This window comes from Rhea pennata, chromosome 1, assembly GCF_028389875.1.
Source record: "Rhea pennata isolate bPtePen1 chromosome 1, bPtePen1.pri, whole genome shotgun sequence".
Classification (NCBI taxonomy): Eukaryota; Metazoa; Chordata; class Aves; order Rheiformes; family Rheidae; genus Rhea; species Rhea pennata.
The window spans coordinates 85587034-85602327 of record NC_084663.1 but is presented as its reverse complement, the minus strand read 5'-3'; the positions used below and the strand labels follow the sequence as shown (position 1 = coordinate 85602327).

The window sequence follows — 15294 nt, the reverse complement described above, 5'->3', positions numbered from 1 at the left end:
ATTCTACTTACATCAGTGGGAACTGCATTCACACACAGGGAAGCCAGACAAAAGGCCACAGAATAATCCTTTAGCTGCAAGAAACCTGCACAATTATAACTTAAGTTGAGCTAAATTGTTACCTTCCAGATTAGGAATGTACCCTACATTGCCCTAAAGAACTGACAGAAGAGTATCAGAAGACTCCAAGTTAGGCTTTCTGGACTTGCAGGCTCAGCTAGGCAAAATATCTTTCTTTTACTTCCACTTTAACAGAATAAGGTTCAGAACTGAATGAAAATAAAATGTGGCTTTGAAAATACCTTACGGTGATCTATTTGATTCTAAAATAGAGATCTAGTTCTTCAACAACACTAGATCTTGGCAGCCATGATAACTTGAGTCAGTATTATTTATCAACTTTGAAAATAGTATTTTCACTTCTGTGGTACTTACTTCCTGTTCATGGAACTCTGTGTGGTTTGTGACCACTAGCGAATCATGGTCCAATGTTTTCAAAATAACTCAGTATGAAAAGACTCTTTTATTCTCTCTTCCATTTTATTCACATTATCATAGTACTCTTGTCACTACAGTGTTGAATAGATACCAATAGTGCATTATATACTAAAACTAGTATCTTTCCCATGTAGTTCATTCTTTCTTCATAGAGCGGTTTACTAAGTAGAGCATCTGTTTGTGGGTGGGCTTGGAAGTGGTTACTTTTTTGCACAAAATATTGTGTGTTCACATTGGACAACTTAAACTAAAGAAACGCACTTGACCGAGGTTGATCTCATCTCTTTTTTTGTCACCAACAGATGTGCTTAAACACAGGTACAGGTACCCTCAGTTTCACATATTGTTGATGGGGAGCTGCAGGTGATCTGTAGGGCCCTAATATCTACAAAGAAGGAAAGCTTAGGATAACCACATCACTAATTCAGGTACCTCATTTAGTCACCTAAGGTTCTGTGATTGTATTGTTTATAGTAGTGATGGTCTAAGGACATATATGAAGGAAATTTGGTAGGAAGAAGTAGTGACATTTATTATACAAGTTGACAGAGATGTAAAAATCAAACAAGCTTTTGGGCATTCATGTTGAATTTCAGGTCTTGAAACAGAAATTGCAGTTTTTAAACTTAGAACAAGCTGAGATAGTTGCATTAAGTTTAACTCTGTACATTACAAATCCAGGGGACAAATCCAGTCCAAAATATACAACTTTCACATAACTTGCATACATTTCTAATGTTTAATTAGTTATCTCTCCAAACACATGATATGATCACATTGATAAGTACTCCCTCAAAAAGAGTACAGATGAGATCTTTTCTCAAAACAGAAAACATTTTCTCTGCAAATATTTTTATAAAAATGTTTATATTGCAGCCAGTGACATATTTTATTTAAAGAAATATTTGCATACTGCTCCTGGGAAGAGATGCCTTACCAATGCAGCCACAATTTCATCTTGTCCTAGGAAACACAACTAAAAATAGCAGAGTGGTGTTGAGCTTTCCACATTTTATACTTATCATCAGAATTATCATAGCTGCAAATAAATACACTTACAGAGAAACAGAATTGAATTATTAATTTTAAAACATCTCCATGGGTTTTCTCTGTCCTTTGTGTGCATGTGTATAAATTAACCCAAACAACCATGAGGACATTTAAGAACATTTCTGGATTCCTTTTGTGTTTTAAATGGAAGTGTATGATGGGAGAGAAATGTTTCCCTCCTGTGCTCACAACTCCACTGATCTTACTTTTTAAAGACCCTCTCTGTCACTTCTAAAATGATGGTCTTAACTTATCTGATGAAGCTTTTTGTTTGTATATAAATTTCAGGTACACAGTATGTATGCATATATGCATGTCTTTGACAGAAATACAACCTTAATGTATGCAGTAGTGTGTTATTTTTCATATCTCACAAGATTTACCATACCACCTGAAGCTTCTTTTTATTCCTGGAAATATATGTGGTCTAGACCACTGAGATTTTAAAGAGAAGGACTGAAACTTCAAATTTGATATAAATAATTTAGAAGAAGTAAGCTGAAGAGCCTGCATCTTCTCACAGTATGTGTCACTGGGGGTATACTGCATTTTTTATCATTGTCAAAGCTGAATGGTGAAAATTTGAAAATCCAGGCCACACCATTAAGATGTTGCCTTCAGATGGAAATCAAGCAGCTCTGGAAACCTTTCCAAATTCTCTCAGCTGTCCACTAAGCTGAGGTAATATCAGAATCAGTTTTTCAATGAGGGCTAATGATGTAAAGGAGCTTTTGATATGTTTCCAAGAAATTAAGGATTTCCACAATTGCTATTGAAGCTGATAGAAATAGCTGTTGAAATTGTTGCTAATTTAGATGTATACATGAAGAACTTGAATTTTGAAAGAAAAAAAAAAGGTAAGTGAATTCCATAAGATTGCTCAGCAACTTTGTTCTGCAGCTGGAAATCATAGAATCACAGAATGGGTAAGGTTGGAAGGAAAGTATGGAGGTCATCTAGTCCAACTCTCCTGCTCAAGCAGGGTCACCTAGAGCATGTTAGACAGGATCAAGTCCAGGTGGGTTCTGAATATCTCCAGAGACCACAACCTCTCTGGGCAACCTGTTCCAGTGTACTCTCACTCTCACAGGAAAGAAGTTCCTCCTCATATTGAGATGGAACTTCCTGTGTTTCATTTTGTGTCCCTTGCCTCTTGTCCTGTCACTTGGCACCACTGAAAAGATTCCAGTGCCATTCCCTTGACACCCTCCCTTGAGATATTTATAGACATTGACAAGATCCCCTCTTCATTCTTCTCTTTTCCAGGCTCAACAGGCCCAGCTCTCGTAGCTTATCCTTGTAGCAGAGATGTTTTAGTCCTCTGATCGCCTTTGTAGCCCTATGCTGCACTCTCTGCAGTAGCTCCATGGCTCTCACGTACTGGGGAGCCCAGAACTAGATGCAATACTCCAGATGTAGCCTCACCAGGGATGAGGAGAGGCGGATGTGCACTTGCCCTGGTTGAACCTAAGGAGGTTCCTCTCCACCCAACTCTCCAGCCTGTCCAGATCTCTCTGAATGGTGGCACAGCCCTCAGGAATATCAGCCACTCCTCCCTGGTTGGTATTATTGGCAAACTTGCTGAGGAGACACTCTGTCCCCTCATCCAGGTCAGTGATGAGTTAGCTGAGCAGGACTGGACACAGTACTGAGCCCTGGGGAACTCCTCTAGCTATAGGCCACTGACTAGACTCTGTGCCACTAAGCATAACCCTCTGAGCTCTGCCTTTCAGCCAGTTCTCCATCCACCTCACTGTCCACTCATCTAACCCACACTTCCTGAGCTTATTGAGGAGGATGTTAAATGAGATAATGTTGAAAGCCTTGCTGAAGTCAAGGTACACAATGTCCACTGCTCTACCCTCATCTACCTAGCCAGTCATTCCATCATAGAAGGCTATCAGATTGGTGAAGCAGGATTTCCCCTTGGTGAATCCATGCTGGCTCCCCCTGACAACCTTCTTTTCCTCCATATGTCTGGAGATGACATCCAGAAGGAGCTGTTCCATCACCTTTCCGGGGATGGAGGTGAGGCTGACTGGCCTATAGTTGCCTGGGTCCTCCTTCTTGCCCTGTTGGAAGACTGGAGTGACATTGGCTTTCTTCCAGTCCTCAGGCACCTCTCCTGTTCTCCACGACCTTTCAAAGATGATGGAGAGTGGCCTGGCAACAACATCTGCCAGCTCCCTCAGTACTCGTGGGTGCATCCCATCAAGGCCCATGGATTTGTGGATGTCTAGCCTGCTCCAAAGATGTCTAATCCCATCCTCCTCAACCAAAGGAAAATCTTCCTTTCTCCAGACTTTCTCTCTCATCTCCAGGCTCTGGGATTCCTGAGGACCAGTCTTAGCAGTAAAGACTGAAGCAAAGAAGGCATCCAGTAACTCTGCCTTCTCTGTATCCTTCATCGCCAGGGCCTCAACCCCTTTCAGCAGTTGGCCCACATTTTCCCTTGTCGTCCTCTTACTTCTGATGTATTTGAAGAATCCCTTCTTGTTATCCTTGACATCTCTTGCCAGTTTTAATTCCAAATGGGCCTTAGCCTTCCTCGCAGCATCTCTACATACTCTGACTGCATTCCTATAATTCTCCCAAGTAGCCTGTCTCCTCTTCCACATTCTGTGTACTTTCTTCTTCTGTCTGAATTTGGCCAAGAGCTCCTTGCTCACCCATGCAGGTCTCCTGCCCCTTTTGCTGCACTTCTTACTCATAGGGATGCACCACTCTTGAGCTTGGAGGAAGTGATGCTTGAACGCTAGTCAACTCTCACGGACCACCTTCCTCCTAGGGCCTTAACCCATGAGATTCCTCCAAGTAGATCCAACTTTCACATCTCTAACCAGTCCCTCTCTGTTAGTAAGGACAAGGTCCAGCAGGACACCCTTCCTCATAGGCTGCTCCACCATTTGTGGCAGGAAGTTATCATCGATGCTCTGCAGGAGCCTCTTGGAGTGTTTGTTCCTTGCTCTGTAGTCCCTCCAGCAGATATCGGGCTGGCTGAAGTCTCCCATGAGCACCAGGGCCTGTGATCGTGAGGCTACTTCCAGCTGTTTGTAGAAGGCCTCATTGACTTTCTCTTCCTGGTCAGGGGGCCTGTAGTAGACACCCACAACAGTGTCCCCCATGTCAGCGTTTAATCCTCACCTATAAACTCTCGACTTGCTCTTCATCTACCCATAGCCAGAGCTTGATGCATTCCAGTTGCTCTTTCATATAAAGAGCAACTCCACCTCCTTTCCTTCCTAGCCTGTCTTTCTTAAAAAGCACATAGCCATCCTCGACAACATTCTAGTCACGCAAGCTATCCCACCATGTGTTTTTAATTGCAATGAGATCACAGCCCTGCAACCGCATACAGATCTCCAGTTCCTCTTGTTTATTCCCCATGCTGCATGCATTGGTGTACTTGCATTTCAGAGAGGTTGTTGTGCATGCAGGCTTCCCAGGATGGGTGCAAAGGGATCCCCCATAGCCATGTCTCATATGCATATCCCTGGCTGAAAGGACTCACTGAAAGCCTCCTGACTTGAGTTGTTTTTTGTTGACAACCCTGTCTTTATACCTCCCTCCTTCCTCCAACCTATCTAGTTTAAACCCCTTGAAATAGAATTCAAATGATCCTATTTTCAATTCTGTTTTAATAATGGTGTATATTTTGCACAGAGTACCTGTCTGCTGTAAGGGGCATTGTGCTGTCTTGCTTAACATAAAATATTCTTCAAAATTGATTCCAATTACTATAAAAGACAATTCATGAAGTAGAGTAATTTTGTATACATTGGAATCCCCAAAGTTCACAGGGAGATACTGCTAAAATGTTTATATGCATGCATGCCTGCAGAGAAAACAAAGTTATTCTGGTATTTGACGTGCTTCTCTTGCACTTCCAACTTGTACTCAAAAGCCATTCACTTCAGGGTATATTTTTCTTTTCCTAACACTATTTACTGGCAACCTGAGCTAATCCAAACTGACTTGAGCATTGTAATTTTCACATAATAAATTCAGCTACTTAATGCTGAAGAGAATAGGCAAGAAGGATTTTCTAACGTTGTCCCACAGTGTGAACGATGCTTATAGACAAGTTCCCTTATGGCAAATAACTCCTTTTTTTCTGTCTTTTTTTTTTTTTTTTTTTTTTTTTTTTTTTTTTTTTATCTTCTGCAGGCCCGCCAGATCTTAGATCTAACACCTGTGAAGGAACTGGTGAGCCTGAAGTGGAATATGTATGGACGACCCTATTTCTGTTTCCTGGCTTTATTCTATGTGCTCTACATGGTCTGCTTCACTATGTGCTGCGTCTACCGACCACTGAAACCCCGAACAGACAACAAAACAAGCAGTAGAGACAATACTATCTATATCCAGAAAATGCTGCAGGTACTGTCTGTAGGAGTCATGACCCCATAGGCAGAACTCAGTAATTCTAATCTAAGCTACTCAACTGAAAAGTTCAAATACTACACAACTCCCAGCTACAGCAGCTGTCCTCCTTTTCTCTTCTCACCTTGGTCAGTGAGGAACTCTGGGTATACTCTGTTCTCTGTTCTCGGTACTCAGTTGGGCTGGTATCTGTAGCCTCTTCAGGCCTTGGCACGTTTCTTACATCAGCAGCAGACCTTCTTTTCCCCCAACCCCCCCCCCCCCTTTTTTTTTCCTTTGATTCCCCTCTCCTTTTTTTTTTTTTTTTTCTTTTAGGAATCATATTTGACATATGAGGATGAGCTGAGGCTGGTGGGGGAGCTGATCACAGTCATAGGCGCTGTAGTAATTTTGATCCTTGAGGTAAGAGAGACAGTGAGCTACACAGTCTTGAGTTTATTCAAGACAGGTCTGACTTACTGGACAAATACTAGTTTGTATGTAGGACTTGGCAGGGGTTATTTACTGAGTCTACGTGCTTCAATATACACCTATGGCAACCAGGACCGACAACAACATCTTTTCATGAAACAGAGCTTGTGACAGTTTATTAGTAAGATTCCAGGTGCCAAAGAAACAATTAGAAGGACTGATCCCATTATCAAATACTATGTACACAGTAATGCCACAGTTCCCTTTCATCTGTGGTTCCAACTGAACCTCAGCAGCTGCATGAGAGACTTGCGGTACTCATCTGTTTAGGGGCGCTTGGTGAAGTGATTTCTGTATGTGCAAAGGAAAATTTATCTTTAACTGGAGATCAGTAATTGTATGGACCTTTGACAGCACCCTCACTCAACCAGAATTCTGAGATGGACCTGCCGAGGTGTTCTCTTTACTGTGAACTCTCCCCATAAAAGAGAAGGAGTTCTTTATATTAAAACACACATAGACATACACACACACACACACACACACACACACACACACACACACACACACCCACCCTCCTTTGCTTTATTATAATATGAATTCAAGACTGAACTTTTGAAATGGGGTAAAACAAATGACAAAGACATTTGTAAAACAAATGATAGACAGCTTATTTGGTGGACTCTGGGACTACACTACAACTTACACAGTGAATCTGAGTTATAGCAAATTTCTCTGGTCCCTAAGAAGGTCTTTTTGTCACTTCTGAGGCTGAGATGCCTGTCCACTCTCTTTTCTACTCAGTAGCTTATAGGAACTTCAGGCTTACAGCTCTGTGCCACAACATCTCTCTGCCTCATCCAGAAGTCTCTCAACCTGCCTGAGCATTCTCAGATTTTCCAAGAAAAGAGCAATCTCTACCTCATCTAGAGGGGACAACCTGACTCGATCACTCTTTTTTTAAAGGAATATAATACAAAATATAAAAACTATGAACAAGCAAACAAAGCAGTTGTGGCTTGCTCCAAGACCATGTGACTATTAGGGATTACCAGTATAATTAATATTATAATGAACTCCATCTGAGTCCTAAAGTCAATAAGCTGTCTCTCTTAGATCCCAGATATCCTTAGAGTTGGAGCAGCAAAATACTTTGGACAAACCATCTTAGGAGGCCCTTTCCACATAATTATGTAAGTATACCATCTGTTAAGTCTAATAAATATATTGTCCCCTCTGCTATCTCACTATCCCCTCTGCTATCTTTTGCCAGATGAATCACTTCCTCTGTTGTTTTAGAATATTCCTTTTTTTGATTTCTTTCTTTTACTGACTCAAATGGTGTGTAAGAAACTAGACAATTTGGCAGGTAGAGTTGAGCAAACTGATAAGTCTCTACGTAACTCTCCTTTGCCTATGGGACTAGTGACAGTATGTGCCTGTCTTGGAATTTTTAGAAAGAAAAGAAACAGGAGACTAAGATTCCTTTACTGAATTTCATTCACTGTCTGTTTTTCATTTGCAGTATCACATATGCTTGCATGATTCTAGTAACCATGGTGATGCGTCTAACCAGCATGACTGGAGAGGTGGTGCCCATGTCCTTTGCCCTGGTATTAGGATGGTGCAATGTTATGTACTTCGCGCGAGGCTTCCAGATGCTGGGACCCTTTACCATCATGATCCAGAAGGTATAAGAAACAAGGGCTTGTTATACACATCCTGACACCATTTTCCAGATAGGGAGAAATCGAAAAATACTCTTTCTCTTTTAGGATTTGAATTAATGGAAAAGGGTCAAGTTCTTGTCTGCATGACAGGTTTGGGATTTTCACATTCCTTAGTAAAGGAAGTAGAGGGATGCATAAAATGCAGAAGCTTCCTTTCACCCACCTTTGACCTTAGAATCTGGAAAATGTTTTAAATACAGTTGCATGGTGGCTTGGTGGGACAGTTGGACCTTATGGTAGTGCTGTTTTTGCTCTACAGATGATATTTGGTGATCTTATGCGATTTTGCTGGCTCATGGCTGTGGTGATACTGGGCTTTGCATCAGGTGAGTCTAAAAAAGAAAAACTGGGTTATGTTATCTCAGTTAGCTGGAAAAGGGAGTGATGATGTATAGTTTCTATTTCTTTCAGCCTGATGTCTTTCCCAGCATTGCTTTCTGTTCAGATAGGTTTGGTCATCAACTCTTGCTCTTTCTAGGATAATAAAAGTTAGGACAACACAGATAATGCCAATATATGTAAGTCAAGGTTTAAAAACATACTGCATTTATTATACTTGTCTTTGATAAACAGCATTAATACATGTAACTATTCTATCCATGAAGAAGAAAAGATTTTTTTTTGTTTCTTTGTTTCTTTGTTTTTTTTTTAGTACAGATAGATAATCAAAATAATTCTGAGTTGTTTTATAACGATGACCAGTGACCCTAGTCAGAGATAGGCTGGCCAGCCTAGTAAAGAGGGCTTTAAACTAGGTAGGAAGGGAGAGGTGGGCTGTCATAGAGACAGGGTAGACAACAAAACACAAGTTGGGTTGGGGGGCCTCCAACGAGTGCATTCAACTGGGGATGTGTGCTTGGGACACGGCTATGGGGGACCCCCATACGCCCTTCCTGGGAAACCTACAGTCATGACTACCTCTTTGAAATGCATGTATACCAATGCATGCAGCATGGGGAACAAACAGGAGGAACTGGAGATCTGTGTGCGATTGCAGGGCCATGATCGTATTGCAGTCACAGAGATATGGTGGGATAGCTCACCTGACTGGAATGCTGTCATGGATGGCTATGTGCTTTTTAGGAAAGACAGGCCAAGAAGGCAAGGTGGTGGAGTTGCTCTTTATGTGAGAGAGCAACTGGAATGCATTGAGCTCTGCCTAGGGATGGTGGAGGAGGAGGCAGTTGAGTGTTCATGGGTAAAGATCAAAGGGCAGGCTAACAGGTGGGACACTGTTGTGGGTGTCTACTACAGGCCCCCTGACCAGGAAGAGAAAGTCAATGAGGCCTTCTACAAACAGCTGGAAGTAGCCTCACGATCACAGGCCCTGGTGCTCATGGGAGACTTCAGCCAGCCCGATATCTGCTGGAGGGACTACAGAGCAAGGAACAAACACTCCAAGAGGCTCCTGCAGAGCATCGATGATAACTTCCTGCCACAAATGGTGGAGCAGCCTATGAGGAAGGGTGTCCTGCTGGACCTTGTCCTTATTAACAGAGAGGGACTGGTTAGAGATGTGAAAGTTGGGGGCAGCCTTGGCTGCAGTGACCATGAGATGGCGAAGTTCAGGATCCTGCAGGAAAGAAATAAGGCAACAAGCAGGATTGCAACGCTGGACTTCAGGAGAGTGGACTTTGGGCTCTTCAGGGATCTACTTGGAGGAATCTCATGGGTTAAGGCCCTAGGAGGAAGGTGGTCCGTGAGAGTTGACTAGCGTTCAAGCATCACTTCCTCCAAGCTCAAGAGTGGTGCATCCCTATGAGTAAGAAGTGCAGCAAAAGGGGCAGGAGACCTGCATGGGTGAGCAAGGAGCTCTTGGCCAAATTCAGACAGAAGAAGAAAGTACACAGAATGTGGAAGAGGAGACAGGCTACTTGGGAGAATTATAGGAATGCAGTCAGAGTATGTAGAGATGCTGCGAGGAAGGCTAAGGCCCATTTGGAATTAAAACTGGCAAGAGATGTCAAGGATAACAAGAAGGGATTCTTCAAATACATCAGAAGTAAGAGGACGACAAGGGAAAATGTGGGCCAACTGCTGAAAGGGGTTGAGGCCCTGGCGATGAAGGATACAGAGAAGGCAGAGTTACTGGATGCCTTCTTTGCTTCAGTCTTTACTGCTAAGACTGGTCCTCAGGAATCCCAGAGCCTGGAGATGAGAGAGAAAGTCTGGAGAAAGGAAGATTTTCCTTTGGTTGAGGAGGATGGGATTAGACATCTTTGGAGCAGGCTAGACATCCACAAATCCATGGGCCTTGATGGGATGCACCCACGAGTACTGAGGGAGCTGGCAGATGTTGTTGCCAGGCCACTCTCCATCATCTTTGAAAGGTCGTGGAGAACAGGAGAGGTGCCTGAGGACTGGAAGAAAGCCAATGTCACTCCAGTCTTCCAACAGGGCAAGAAGGAGGACCCAGGCAACTATAGGCCAGTCAGCCTCACCTCCATCCCCGGAAAGGTGATGGAACAGCTCCTTCTGGATGTCATCTCCAGACATATGGAGGAAAAGAAGGTTGTCAGGGGGAGCCAGCATGGATTCACCAAGGGGAAATCCTGCTTCACCAATCTGATAGCCTTCTATGATGGAATGACTGGCTAGGTAGATGAGGGTAGAGCAGTGGACATTGTGTACCTTGACTTCAGCAAGGCTTTCAACATTATCTCATTTAACATCCTCCTCAATAAGCTCAGGAAGTGTGGGTTAGATGAGTGGACAGTGAGGTGGATGGAGAACTGGCTGAAAGGCAGAGCTCAGAGGGTTATGCTTAGTGGCACAGAGTCTAGTCAGTGGCCTATAGCTAGAGGAGTTCCCCAGGGCTCAGTACTGTGTCCAGTCCTGCTCAGCTAACTCATCACTGACCTGGATGAGGGGACAGAGTGTCTCCTCAGCAAGTTTGCCAATAATACCAACCAGGGAGGAGTGGCTGATATTCCTGAGGGCTGTGCCACCATTCAGAGAGATCTGGACAGGCTGGAGAGTTGGGTGGAGAGGAACCTCCTTAGGTTCAACCAGGGCAAGTGCAGAGTCCTGCACTTAGGGAAAAATAACCCTAGGCACCAGTACAAGCTGTGGGCTGACCTTCTCTGGAGCAGCACTGCGGAGAGGGACCTGGGAGTGCTAGCGGATGATGAGTTGACCATGAGCCAGTAATGTGCCCTTGTGGCCAAGAAGGCCAATGGTATCCTGGGGTCCATTAGGAAGAGTGTTGCCAGGAGGTCTAGGGAGGTGATCCTGCCCCTCTGCTCAGCCCTGGGGAGGCCTCATCTCGGGTGCTGCGTCCAGTTCTGGGCTCCCCAGTACAAGAGAGCCATGGAGGTACTGCAGAAAGTCCAGCCTAGGGCTACGAAGATGATCAGAGGGCTGGAGCATGTGCCCTATGAGGAACGGCTGCGAGAGCTGGGCCTGTTGAGCCTGGGGAAGAGAAGGCTGAGGGGGGATCTTATCAGTGTCTATAAGTAAGTACCTGAAGGGAGGGTGTCAAAGGGACGGGGACAAACTCTTTTCAGTTCTCCTGTGTGACAGGACAAGAGGCAATGGGCAGAAATTGAAGCACAGCAAGTTCCACCTGAACGTGAGAGGGAATTTCTTGACTGTGAGAGTGACAGAGCCCTGGAACAGGTTGCCCAGAGAGGTTGTGGAGTCTCCTTCTCTGGAGATATTCAAAACCTGCCTGGATGCAACCCTTTCTAGCATGCCCTAGGTGACCCTGCTGAGCAGGGAGGTTGGACTAGATGATCTCCAGAGGTGCCTTGCAACCTTACTGATTCTACGATTCTATGATCGTATGCTGAGTACTGCACTAGCGTAGTACATGCATTACCTTCCCAGGCCTTCTTGTGTTGTCAGATCTCTCACAGGACCTTGTTGCTGCTCTTAAAACATGATTCACATTGTTAAACTATTTTTATCTTTTTTTCTCATTGCTCTCCACTAGCTTTTTACATCATCTTCCAGACTGAGAACCCCGAAAACCTTGGCCAGTTCTACAACTACCCCATGTCCTTGTTCACCACCTTTGAGCTGTTCCTGACTATCATTGATGGCCCTGCAAACTATGATGTGGACCTGCCCTTTATGTACAGTGTGGTATACTTTGCCTTTGCCATCATTGCCACCCTCCTTATGCTCAACTTGCTTATTGCCATGATGGGTGACACCCACTGGAGAGTGGCCCATGAGCGGGATGAACTCTGGAGAGCCCAGGTAACCTAGATCACGTGGTATGGATTTTTTCTGAAAAAAGTGTGGGAAAGGTTGTCTAAGGTATATGCACTAGATTGTCCAATTACTTGCTCCACTCTTCCTGCACCTTGCCAGGCCTTTTCTCACAGGCTAACACAGTAAGCCATGTCTTTTTGATTCTGTTTTACTGCTCTGTGCGTTAGCCCCCAAATTTCTTTCATCTTTTCTATCAGTTTGAACTGTCTCAGTGCAAGACTCCTCCTCTGACACACTGAGATTGACTCCAAAGTGAGAAAATGCAGAGCAACGGTTGCAAATAGTTCAGTTGTGTCTTTAGATTCATTAAGAGAAGTTGTCCTGCCTCTCTTGGTCAGAAAGCTCATGCTGCCTTTTGCTGCATTGAATCATAAACCCACTTCCTAGTATTTTTTTGAGACAAAACAATAAGTCAAATGATTAGCTGCAATTGTGTGGCTAGAATAGGAAGTTTTGATGATGGTGAATAGACCCTCAATTTTAGTCAAGGCTATAATACTGATGTAAGTAGTGTCCTTTTCTCTAGCTTGTAAATTGATTACCCCACACCTCACCACCAGGTATAAAGGGAAAGATGTTTAACAGTGTTTTAAGCGTACCACTGCTTCCTCAAATCGTGGCATAGCTAGAATCAAAATAATGAATAGCCACATAATAAACCGGGTTTAGGCTCTGTGTTTTTTCCTCAGTACCTTTGGACCTGATCAGTAGTAGCAGAACTAATTATTTTTAAGAGAGAGAATCTTTTTCTCCCCCCATTCATCCAAGTTCTTCTCTCTTTTCTTATTGTAAAGGTTGTTGCTACTACTGTTATGTTGGAGCGGAAACTGCCACGATGTCTCTGGCCTCGCTCTGGAATCTGCGGTCGGGACTATGGGCTAGGGGACCGATGGTATCTCAGGTGAGGCCCCTTCTGATGTGTGTATGAAATGATCTCAGAAGAAGCATTCAGTGTATGGATGTGAAGAAGGAGCCACTTCAGTGGCCCAGAGAGGAGTGTTTGGTGTCCTTCCTTTCCAGAATACAGATCTTTGTCTGGTTTATGCCTATGGTGGACAAGTGCTGATCCCCTCACAAAGTAATTCCTTGTGAAAACAGTTGATACTTTCTTATCTAGTAGTCTCAGGAGACAGTCCCTAGAAGCTGCATGGGTTATAAGGCCTGAATTTTTCCTTCACTCTCCTTACAGTAAGTATTACAAAACTTCTTCACATCTTTGTGGTTGGTTGGCTGTCCCTATTCATTGCACGTGTGGAATGGCAGAGTCAGAAACAATCACTAAGGCTGTCAGCAGCAACCAAGTTGAAATGAGTCAAAAATAGAAGCTTGCTTTCTTTTGTGAGCCAAGTAACTGCATTGTGCCTTGCAAAGATCTAGGCTTTCCTGAAATAATAAACAAACCACCGATAGTCTAGGTAGCATGAGATTCCTCACTATTTCTGATTTTCATCAACATTTATACTAAGGTGAGAAAAGAGTAAGTCTTGTCTGGGGATGTGTCTTTTCTCACTGCTTCATCTTTTGCTGATAAAGCCAGAAGGGGGAGTGGTTGCTCCATGAAGTAGGACTTTTTGCAGAGAAATGAGGCTTGCAAATTTTTTGAGTTTTTCTTGCAAGTTTACTGGGCAGAACAAGCAAATTTAAGATGTTAGCAGTATGCAACACATTCAGTCCAAGACGCAGAATATAATTCTGCAAGTGCATCATGCCAGCACCAATTCTGAATTGGATGCTAGGAGAAAAGAGTGGCAATGTCATTTAGTTCTCTCAAGTCACATATGTGTTCATTGAATTTAGTGTGGGACAGTATTTCAGAAGGCAAGATATGAGCAATTCAGAGAAGGGCTGGTGGATGTGGAGAGGATAAACTAAGAGGAGGAAGGGCAAAAAAAAAAAAAGGAAAGAGATGAATACACATGTATATATAGACAAAGGAAATAGATCTGGAGTCGGAGTCAGATGGATTGAGTCTGTCAATACCTTGCAGCTGGCAAAATGGAAAGGGCAAAATGTGGCTAGGAAATGATTTAAAGAGACAGAAAACCAAGGAATCAATAAAGGTAGTGAAGCTAATAACAGGAGTGAAGTCACGAGGATAACTCTGCGATAGCAACTGAGAAGGTGGGGCCACTTGCATTAGAACGTGTATTAGAGAAGGAAAGAAAACTAAAAGGATTGTTCTTAACATCAGTTTCCTGGTTTTGAGTTGATAATTCTTGAATGTCTCAGTCTGCAGGTAGATCTTTGGGAGAGGACAGCTTCTTGTGGCTGATCATCTTTGTTGATAAGCTGGCACATTCCTACTTCATTCAGTTTATGTCTTTGTACTTCTCCTACAGAGTAGAAGACCGAGTTGATCCCAACAAACACAAGATGATGCGGTACACAGATGCATTTAAGGCTCAGGATAGGGATAATTGTGACAAAGGTTTGGAAAAGATGGAAATTGATAGGAATATCCTACACAAGAAAGAATTCTCTGCTCTATCATTGTCACGGAGCACATCCAGGACTAGTTCTCACCGTGGCTGGGACATCTTGAGGCACAACACTTTCCACCAACTTCACGGGGAGGTCAATCATGCCATGGAAGAGGAGGTCTATGATGTCTAAGAAGCCTCTTTCTTTACTCCAGAACATAGATAATTTTTGCCACAACAGTTGTCTTTTCCAAACGTTCAAGCATGTACAGCATGCCACACGTATCTGCCAGCCTGGAAGAACTCTGCTGGTGCATCATGAATGGTTGATGGCATCTATGCCATGATATATGAATCCAGTCTTCTCTTTCCTACCTTTTAGGTGTCCCAGTTGTGGCACTGATATTTGCAACAAGTTGGTGAGTTTGCTGAGATAAGGCCTGTGGTGGTTTGTGATGCTCTAAAGAAATGAACAAAAGGAGCCAGCACTGGGATTTCATCCATTTACAAAGAGACGATCAGTAAGTCTTCTCCCAGACTGCTATATGTGGCATATTCTCTCCCTTCAGTCTCACAGAATGCCA

The 15294-nt window shown here is 43.4% G+C and overlaps 1 protein-coding gene across 1 annotated transcript in view; it reads left to right on the top strand.

The window, feature by feature from the left end:
* Nucleotides 1-14903, top strand: part of LOC134138033 (transient receptor potential cation channel subfamily V member 6-like) — a 32333-nt gene extending 17430 nt beyond the window's left edge. Inside the window, exons 8-15 of the mRNA XM_062571227.1 lie at nt 5716-5928; nt 6247-6333; nt 7459-7535; nt 7868-8033; nt 8332-8398; nt 12007-12275; nt 13085-13191; nt 14630-14903. Of these exons, the coding sequence (XP_062427211.1) occupies nt 5716-5928; nt 6247-6333; nt 7459-7535; nt 7868-8033; nt 8332-8398; nt 12007-12275; nt 13085-13191; nt 14630-14903 (1260 nt within the window). The remainder of the gene's footprint in view (nt 1-5715; nt 5929-6246; nt 6334-7458; nt 7536-7867; nt 8034-8331; nt 8399-12006; nt 12276-13084; nt 13192-14629) is intronic.
* The last annotated feature ends 391 nt before the right edge of the window (nt 14904-15294 follow it).